The following is a 9,926-nucleotide window of genomic DNA, read 5'->3' as shown; positions in this document are numbered from 1 at the left end:
AGAAGAAATATAACCCAAAGAAAAATGTGTCCCGATAGGTTTCAGAGGTTAAAATGTGTCAAGAGAATTAAAAAAAAAAAACTAATGGGACATTCATGGACACCACTGATGTAGGCCCCCTTCTATGGAGAAAAGTGGGGTCCGTGGACTGGGTGTGTGTAAATGCCTCTTGTCTCAACGCTGAGTCTAAAAGTGAGTTTGTTTAACAAGGGGCTTGCAGCAAGGGGGCGGTGAGAATGGCCAGGAAGAGCACAATGCTCCATAGTTCCTAGGAACTGGTTTTTAAGAAATGCCATAGAAATATAGAAGAACTTTCTGTTGTGTTCCTTGGAAGACAACTTGGAGCATTTGTATTATAGATTATTTCACTGTTCACAGTATTAGGAGCTGATGAATCCCAATACTTGTCCTTGACCTTTGGCTCAAATGTTAATTTTGTTCTATTTCTGAGAACTGAGACACAGATCTGAGGACCAAGTTAAGTCAGGCTTTCTGAAAAGTTTATTTATTAGGAAGAGAAGAGCTCTAAGGAGCCCTCAGTTATCTGATACAAGCTCAGCAGGGGCAGGTCTCTGCCACCATCACATGGGAGGAGGGAAGAATGGCAAGAGAAGGATTGTCATGATGGAGAGAGAAAAGGTATCCTCTTGGGCGTCCAAATCCACTCAGCTAACATTTTCCATCATTTTGAAACCTAATTTTCCCCCGAGATTTCCTAAAGGAAAAAAGCAGAATCAACATTTTGTGAATAAAATGTCAGAGCTACAAAAACCCTTAAAAATTATTTTATCTATCATCCTTATTTTATATTTAAGGAAACTAAAAGCCAGAGCACAAAGGGAAATGACTACATACAAGAGTCAGGTTACTGGATTTCCTACCCAGTTATCCTTCCATGGTTCTAAGATGCCATGGACGATATTATGACCTATTCTAAAATCTCTTTGAAAATAAGTCATTCAATCAGGCCTGAGCTTGTGCTCTCTAAGGCACATCAATCCTTGCCTTATTCTCTTAACGCTCTCATGCTTTGGCCCAATTCTTCATGAGCTGGCATGACGTGGGGTTTATGCATTCCTGTCATTGCTCCTTGTACAAAACTACAAAATGATTGTTGGGTTGAGGGCTGCAGTCTGATGTCACGAGGAGAATTTTACTCCCTGTGAACTGTGCTGGCTTACACAGAGCTCAAGCTGAAGCTATGGTTTTGGGAGACCTCAGTGTCTAATCACTAATAATCATGTCCCATAAACCCCAAAACCTAAACACGGGCTCTTAGCAAAAGGACCCAAACTTTGCAGTCACCTCATCCTAGCTCAGAGTTTCAGACACATAAGAGATTGAAGGTATCTGAGAGAAGGCAAAACCACAGTTCGTCTTCCAGTCAAAGAATTTTGGGGCTGAATGGAATCGCTGAAGCTTTACTTGGCCTATGGGAACGGACATCGCCTGGCATATGGGAGTGTGAGGGCTCAGCCAGAAGGGCCCAAAACACCACAGAGTACACTGAGTCTGCTTTCCACCCCAGCGGGCTTTCTATTGCCACATGCTCTTCTGATTGGGGACTGATTAGTATCTGTGCAAACTGGAGCAAATTCCTAGCTTCAAGGCTGACGTACTTGGTAGAAGAGGTACATGGTCATTGCTGTAGGCTAAGCTCGTCTCTGTTCTCTTCCTCCCACCTCCCCAAAGAGTACTCACAGGCTCTCAATACACAAGATGCAGGGGTTTTCATAGGTTACAAAATCAGTGCCACAGATGGGTTGATATAAACCGGGGCAGGGGTTCACGGTTCCAGTGAACCAACTCAAGTCTACTTTCTTATATGGACATTTCACCTGAAATTTCAGTCAAAAAGAATGATATGATTACAATCACTCTCACAGACAGGTAGGTCACATCTGGACCTGATTAGGAAAATCTAAACACAGTCAGGATCCCATTACAGTCACACAAAGCGCTTATAGCTGCCCCTCCACAAAGCCACGGAGGCTGAATTTCTGTTTACCCCATCTGTCAACCACGATGCCCTCCTTGTGAGGAGCTCCTGACAGTCACAGGGCACAGATGCCTGCTACCCTCTGGTGGGAAAGGGACGAGTGGACAAACAGGATGTATTTGGGAAATTTAGCTTCTTTCTCAATCTCCTTTATTCCCAGAGTATCAGACATGGGAATAGTCTTAGAGATGTTCTGTGTCAACGGGGCAAAAAACCCCTGAAAGTCCATAACTGGAGAAGCTGTTTCACTGAAACCCATATGCTTTGATTTAAAATATGTACCATGACCAGAGGCCGAACTCGGGATCTGACAAGATGGCTGAGCTGCCCTGCAGGATTATCAAGGCAACCCAGCGTTTGCTGGCAGAACCAGTTCCTGGCATTAAAGCAGAACCAGATGAGAGCAATGCCCATTATTTTCATGTGGTCTTTGCTGGCCCCCAGGATTCCCCCTTTGAGGGAGGGACTTTTAAGCTTGAACTATTCCTACCAGAAGAATACCCGATGGCAGCCCCTAAAGTACGTTTCATGACAAAATTTATCATCCTAATGTAGACAAGTTGGGAAGAATATGTTTAGATATTTTGAAAGATAAGTGGTCCCCAGCACTGCAGATCCGCACAGTTCTGCTATTGATCCAGGCTTTGTTAAGTGCTCCCAATCCAGATGATCCATTAGCAAATGATGTAGCGGAGTAGTGGAAGACCAACGAAGCCCAAGCCATAGAAACAGCTAGAGCATGGACTAGGCTATATGCCATGAATAATATATAAAATCGATCTGATCATCAAGTGTGCATCACTTCTCCTGTTCTGCCAAGACTTCTTCCTTTTTTGTTTGCATTTAATGGACAAAGTCTTAGAAACATTACAGAATAAAAGCCCAGACATCTTCAGTCCTTTGGTGATGAAATGCACATTAGCAAATCTATGTCTTGTCCTGATTCATTGTTGTAAAGCATGAGCAGAGGCTAGAAGTACCATCTGGATTGTTGTGAAACGTTTAAAAGCAGTGGCCCTTCTCTGCTTTTATTCATTTCCCCCATCATGGTTGAGTATAAAGCACTGTGAATGAAGGTAGTTGTCAGGGTTAGCTGCAGGGGCGTGGGTGTTTTTCTTTATTACCTTTTTTGAGGGGGAGAGGTAGTTGTATTTTAATTTTATGGGCTCCTTTCCCCCTTTTTATGGTGATCTAATTGCATTGGTTAAAAGCAGCTAACCAGCTCTTTAGAATATGCTCTCTAGCCAAGTCTAACTTTATTTAGATGCTGTAGATGGACAAGCTTGATTGTTTGAACCAAAATGGGAACATTAAACAAACATCACAGCCCTCACTAATAACATTGTGACTTTGCTGTCAAGTGTAGAATCCTTCCTTCAAGAAAAAGCTTGTGACCATTTTGTATGGCTTGTCTGGAAACTTCTGTAAATCTTATGTTTTAGTAAAATATTTTTTGTTATTCTAAAAAAAAATATGTACCATAGTTTATCCATTCTCAAAATCACCAAGTCAACTCTTTTCTTGAAGTTGTGAAATGTGAGAGCATTTAGCACAATGCCCTGACTTTGTAGGGAACACGAGAAACAAAAGAAGGGACGCGTCTCATCAGGGAGGAGAATCCATGTCCACTCACAGTGATGCGGGGTTGCTGGAACTTGAGGAGGTGGCCTCAGGGGCTGTAGGAGAGCCATAGAGAGATTGATAACATGCCTCTGATACAAGGGACGGGGAGAGTTTTGGCTGAGTATCTAGAGAAAGAGGGATCATATCTGAGCTTAGAAACTCTTCTCCTTCTTTCCTTATCCAACACTACCACAATGGCCAGGCCCTATCATCCTGTACGTCTGTCACCCAGTGAATCCCTCCACTTTCTCTATTCCCCAGGCAATGGTCAGGGTTCGTAAACATTTCCTAGGCACTGGGGAGGGAGCGTTCTCCGGTTGTCAGATGACCAAGTCCTGGCCTGGTTCCCAGTTTGGATCACTCTACTCGGGCCCCTTGTACCAGCATTGTACCTGCCACGTTCCCGTGAGTGGACTCTGAAGAAGCCGCACAGAGGGCATTGCCAAAGTAAGATTCTAACACGGCGATTCCAGAGAAAACTCAGATTAGAATGTCTGTCCTGAGAAATAGAGTGGAAGATTACCTTAACAGTTCCATGTGGTGGCCACCATTGTCGACGGCCTGAAACTAAGACATACATGAGAATAGTTGCAGAGTATAATATCCCGTGAATCCTAGCTTAATCTGTTGGCAGAATTAAAGAATTCTAATTTATTACTGGGGAAGCTTGCAATATGAGCACATTCTTTTATTTATACATGCATTCATTTTTTCCCCTCAAAAAGTCTTCTACTCCTGATAGATAATGAGCAAGTGATCACTGCTCTCATAAATGTTGCCAGTCCGGTGTACCAAACAAGTTTTTGATTAATAGGAGTTAGCCTGGGCTTGAGATGATTCAGAACTGGCAGCCAATACATAAAAGACATGAAGAGATGCTAGAACTTTAAAGAGACCGTTAGCCCAATCCCTGTATTTTACAGAGAGGGGAAGGACACTTACTAATGCCCAGGAATTCATGGTAGGTAGGTGAAAATGCAAGCTCTTCAGTCCTTGAGTCCTAGGTCTTTTTAAAACTCCCTACAGGGCTCTTCTCTAAAAGAGGGCAAAAAAGGTAACACCCACTCAAATTCATGGCAAAGCATTTTCAAAAGCTTTGAGTCTTTGAGATGTGCTGTGCTGTGGGCATGTTGCCCACCACTGTAACATCATACCTCACTGAGTCCCCATGAGTTAGGTTTCATAACCTGCATTAATAGATGGGAAAGCAAAGGCCCTTGCACATTGGTTGGGAGCCTTTTCTTGGGACCACACTCCATTGCCTTTCTCTCTATAGATACAGATACATATATACTAAAGTGTAGACTTACATAAATAGATTGAAAATAATTCCAAAGCATTCTTTCAGATTACAATGTCAGAGCTCATAATCCTACATAACTGCCAGAACGAGTCAAATCAAAAATCACTCACCAGAGGGGTGCCTGGGTGGCTCAGTTGGTTAAGTGTCTGCCTTCGGGCTCAGGTCATGATCCTGGGGTCCTGGGATCGGTCCCCGCTCTGGCTCTCATAGGAGAGTCTGCTTCTCCCTCTGCCCCTCCCCCCTGTCTCTCAAATAAATAAAATCTTAAAAAAAAAATTACTCACCAGCAGGTAACACCCAATGTATCAAGATGAAGAACAACAGAGAGCAGAATACTAGAAGATATTTGACCATTTTTCCTCCTGGTGTGTGTGTCCTTAGAATGATGCTCTGAGATATTGCCTGGGATGTTCTCCTCTAGTACAATCACTAGAGCAAGGCAATCAAGATATTAAGACCGTCCTTGGAGTGAATATCCATCTCTAGCCTTCCCACTGCAACCATAGTACGCCATATCTGGAAAGCCTATTATTTCACCCTTCCCCAAGAACAAATGTTCAGAAAAAACTAAACTTGGTTAGTCATAAAGTATAGAGCTCAGTGAGAGATCTGTGACTACTTAGAAGACAGAAGTAAATCAGAAGTTACTCTTTGGACAGAATTGTATTATTTTAGTGTGGAGGTATTTTAGATGTCTTGAAAAGGCTATCCCTTACCTAAAGATTCACCCAGATTTTTTTCCTTGGGGGGATACAAAGAAAATGATGAGGCCACTAGAGGCTCCTGGGCAACAAGACCTTCTCAACAGAGGAAGCAGGTCTGTACTTGCTCACGAAGCAGAGACTGCGTCTTTGCGGTAAGACAAAGATTGTAATATTTTAGGCATATTTGGCTGTGCTGAGAATCTTCTGAGATGGACCGCTCAACTTTCTTGGGGCATTCTGAGAGAGTACATAGGGAGAAATACCATTCCGTGCTATTTCATGGGGGCCCCAAAGTTATTGCTCACTGAGCAAATCCTCCGGTGGGATTGCCTTCCCTTGTAGCAGCCTTTCTGACCCTGGAGAATGGTAGACGCACGTTCCAGGTCTGACCAAGGGACCACATTGAACTCCCCTATCTTCCTAAACCTACAAAAGTGACTGGGTCCTTCCTACGTGCTCTGGCCTTCCTCTCTGTTCGGTAGCATATGGGACTAGGCAACTGACATAAATTCTTGCCCAGACGCTACGGTGTGACATGTGATATCTGAGACACGGTAAACTCTCTAGGGGACTCCACTCCCCAGGATGGTTGGAGGTTCTTGGCACAGTGTCCAGAGCTGCCTAGCTGCCTACCCTGCCTGCTCTGGGGACAATCTAGGACATGTTTTTGCCCAGCACACCCCATCTCTTCCTGACATCGTCCCTGGCCTCCTTCTGGAATGGAGCAGCAACAGTGGAAGACACAGCTGCACGAACGCGGGACCCACCTCCGAAAAAAGAGAAAAGGAAGAGAGATGTAACACGCTCCTTCGTGGCTCGTGCCTCTTTTAAGGAGCAAGTACTAGGGCTGCAGGAGGGGGTAGGACAGCTATGTAGGAGAGATAAGGCACTGAGGCATCGTGTGCTGGGAGGAGCAGGCCCTGGAGGCCCCACATTCAGGGTAAATCAAAGTCAAACCTCAGCAGGAGGCATTGGGGAAGGAAGCACAGAGCGGCCTAGGAGACTTGGGCGTGGGAATGGGTCACCAGACACTGGACAGGGCAGCCCTTGGCAGGCAATCCGAAGAGGCAATGGCATGAGGAAATGTACCACAGTCAGAAAGGGCACAGCAGAAAAAGCAGAGGATGTTCCACAACAAGAGTCAGTACCTGGGGCCAGCGTGCAAGAAAGGAGGTGGGTGCTGAATGAGGTCTCCGGATACCATTTGCAGTGGGTCCAGTCTTGTTCTTGAGCTGAACCAGAGCCTTTGCTGCATTTTGACCTGGAAGATTTGTGCTCATGGCTGAGTTTCCTCCTGTTATCTGAACTTCTTGCCTCCATCTTCCTTCCTGTAAAGAACAGTTGTTCTTACACCAAGGAAGTATGTGAACTTGAGAAAATAGGTAAAATAGAAATTTAAAAAAGAAAAAGACATGAAATCTCAAAACCCAGAGATAACTGTTAAACATGTATTGAATTATATTGTTCCAATTTTTAAAAATCAAATTTTTGTAGTACTATATATTGTTTTCTGCCTTTTTCACTTAGAAATGTACTGTGACATTTTCTTGATTTTTGAATGTAATTATACAGTACTTGAATTTAGATGCCTGGTGCCATATTCTGTCACATATATGGGTTTTTATTGTATTAATATTCTTCCACTATTGCTCAGTTAGGTTGATTCCAATTTTCATTATTATTAACAATGCTAGAATAAACAAATTTTTATTTACCTCAGTTAATTTATTTCTTGTTAACTTTAATAAGTGCCTAAAAACAAACCTACTGGACGCTTCCAGAAAGGACCTGAGTCATCTAGAATATTAAAGAGGAGGTTTTCACCTAATTTGTGGGCTCTGTGCTTGTAATCTAACGTGGAACATTTTGAAAATACAATGCTACCTTACTAAGTGAATCATTTGTCCCCCAACTTAGAGAGATAGAGGGACTCCATTGCGTAGAAAGCATTACAGAAGAAAAAGTAAAACATCATAGGAAAGAAATAAGGCTAAAATACCTAGAGCTTTTCCAAACTCCCCCAAATTCCAGGTGAATTAATAATATTGGGTGAGGAGAATAAGTAAGATTAAGGAATCACATCTTCCTCAGAAAATCCTCAGTCTATGACTTTCTGATCATGGATCATATCCATGGCTTAATGCCAAAAGTTATAACTTGGGGCTTTTTCCCTGGACGGCAGGCTCCTCTTCCTAGCTATGGAATGATTTGATTTGTATGTTTCATGTCACTTCAAACCAACATTTTCAAAAACCAACTCCTTACTCTATAGTCCAAACTCGGTGCTTATCACCTTTTAGGGATACCAAAATCCTCTGCAAGATTTAACCTACAGCTCCGCTGTTTTCCTGCAGAAAGGAAAGTTTCAGCTCCACTGCCCAATTTACAGAGCTTTCTTGTCTAGCCCATTCTGTGAACAATTTATATTCGCAGCAGAGCACTGAGCTGCCTTCCTTTACGCCCCAACAGCTGTCCTTCCCTCACAGAAGAGCCACCACACAGATGTCAGTCCAACCCCAGGCTATCGGATAAAGTCTTTTTCTTCTCAAGGATTTTATAGACGCCATAGGGTGGCACTAGCCACACTAGGATAATCTCCTGCTCTGGTCTCGAGCACCGATTTGAGTAATAGAATTCCTGACCTGTTCTCCTGACTGACCAAGATGGCCTTAATGGCCTGCAAGTTCCCCTCAGCTTGACAAAAATTCAGACAGGCTTCTACCTGACTCCGGGCCCCTGACCTCCCTTATCTTAGAACATTTACTTTAGAAATGTTATAACTGTAAATTCTTTCTCTGTTGCCTTGAGACGTAATTCTCTTTGGAAACCCCTCACCAGTTTTACAACCCAGAAAAGTCTTTCTCCAGGACCCGGGAGGTATCCCTTTGAAATTTAGCCACCAGGAAAGACCTTGCAGGCTATCTCCTAGTCTCTGTGGAAGAGCAGGAGCCTAACTTTTCTTGGACACCTTGCTCTAAGTTGCAAAACTACCTCCTGTCATAAAGATACGAGTTTATATTCCCTTAGATAAAGCCAAGTTTGTATTTCCTTAGATAAAGCCATAGGCCAAATGGCCTATGATTTTCCTTTCACCTCCTCCAGTACTTTCTCACTAGCTCACCCAGACCTTAAAAACCTTCCTCCTTTTTTTCCAGCAGCATTAAGTTCATTCTGAGCCCTGGCTTCTCTTAACCAATAGCACTGGGTAAGTCTTCTTTGCCTATTTAATCTTACCTGATGTAATTTTCATTTTGACAGGAGCATCCCACATACCCAATAAGACAAGTTTTCTTGTCTCTTTGGACAGAATCACTGTTTTGTTGCTATTTCCTTTACTTCTTTTTAACACCAACACTCAACCTAGTATAATTCAAGTGCCAGCCTTCCTACCTTGTGGACGTGCAATTCTAGCATAAAATGGAAGCTCTTACTTCTTGCTAACCCTACTTCTTTCCTTAATTGCCCATTTGTTTACTCCTCTCTAGCATTCAGAGGTCCTCCCTGCACTATGCACTCACTGGTCCCTGTTGGTAACTTCTGGCTGCTACTCCCAGTCCCCTAGGATTCACCAAGACGTAGAATTGAGACAAGTCACCCTTCCCTTTTACTGTCCTCATCCTTTGTTCTCCCTAAAACTTCCACCCCTGGCTGTACAGATGTACATGAATTTGTTTACTAAAAGGGTGGAGAAAGGGAAATCTTTAAAGGGAATTACCGAGAAGGGGGAGAAGGTAAAAAGCTGGTAAGATAGAGACAAGTTTCTTCAAAGAGGAGAAGGAAAATAAGAAATCCTTAAGATGAGGCCCTGACGGTGAGCTCACCCAGTGTCTGATCTGATTCCTCTTCCCTCAAGCTTCCATCTCTTTTCAAAGACTGATTTGCTTTTCTCCGTTTCACTTCGGGGCGGCAAATCCTGCCCACAATCTCTTATGGGATGTGTGGAGGAGAAGCTCTGACCATCTAAATCGTGAGGACCCAGGTTAAGTGTGGGTGCTTTGAGTCAACTCTCCTTTGCAATGTTCTCTGATCAGTGTGAGTTGAAGACATCCCACTTTCTTTTCAGGGTTGCACCTGACACACAGCTATGAGCACATATACACAGACACACACTTCTGCTCGCCAAAATTAAGCATTAAGTCTCAGATGGTACAGTACAAGTTCTCAAATTCTATATTGTGACCCTTTAGTAGGTTGTGAAATTTATTTTGTTACCACCATTATTTTAAAATATAGTAAAATGGAGTGAATAGAGTAGAATAACATAAAAATCACAGCGCAACTTCAATAGTGTGTGTGT

At 43.1% G+C, this 9,926-nt stretch overlaps 1 protein-coding gene and 1 pseudogene across 1 annotated transcript; one reads left to right on the top strand and one right to left on the bottom strand.

Moving 5' to 3' along the window:
- Nucleotides 1–560: 560 nt before the first annotated feature.
- Nucleotides 561–5,589, bottom strand: SPINK14 (serine peptidase inhibitor Kazal type 14 (putative)). Its single transcript, XM_045889608.2, has 4 exons — nt 5,210–5,589; nt 4,146–4,189; nt 1,702–1,838; nt 561–715 (listed from the first exon to the last, which is right to left on the bottom strand). The coding sequence occupies exons 1-4, from the start codon at nt 5,277–5,279 to the stop codon at nt 670–672; spliced, it is 297 nt and encodes a 98-aa protein (XP_045745564.1). The 5' UTR covers nt 5,280–5,589; the 3' UTR covers nt 561–669.
- LOC123852594 (ubiquitin-conjugating enzyme E2 N-like) lies at nt 2,275–3,464 on the top strand (annotated as a pseudogene).
- Nucleotides 5,590–9,926: the final 4,337 nt, after the last annotated feature.

Source organism: Mirounga angustirostris, unplaced genomic scaffold (assembly GCF_029215605.1).
Source record: "Mirounga angustirostris isolate CCGP_5_RB_7025 unplaced genomic scaffold, mMirAng1.0.hap1 SCAF_7, whole genome shotgun sequence".
NCBI classification, from domain to species: Eukaryota; Metazoa; Chordata; class Mammalia; order Carnivora; family Phocidae; genus Mirounga; species Mirounga angustirostris.
Note: the sequence above shows the minus strand (reverse complement) of the source record. Positions and strands in the feature narration are given on the sequence as shown.

Coding starts and splice junctions, on each gene's coding strand:
- SPINK14 (XM_045889608.2), bottom strand. CDS start 5,279: ATGGTCAAATATCTTCTAGTATTCTGCTCTCTGTTGTTCTTCATCTTG. Junction 1,839..4,145: donor CACCACATGGAACTGTTAAG/GTAATCTTCCAC, acceptor CTGAAATTTCAG/GTGAAATGTCCATATAAGAA. Junction 716..1,701: donor ATCTTGTGTATTGAGAGCCT/GTGAGTACTCTT, acceptor TTTTTCCTTTAG/GAAATCTCGGGGGAAAATTA.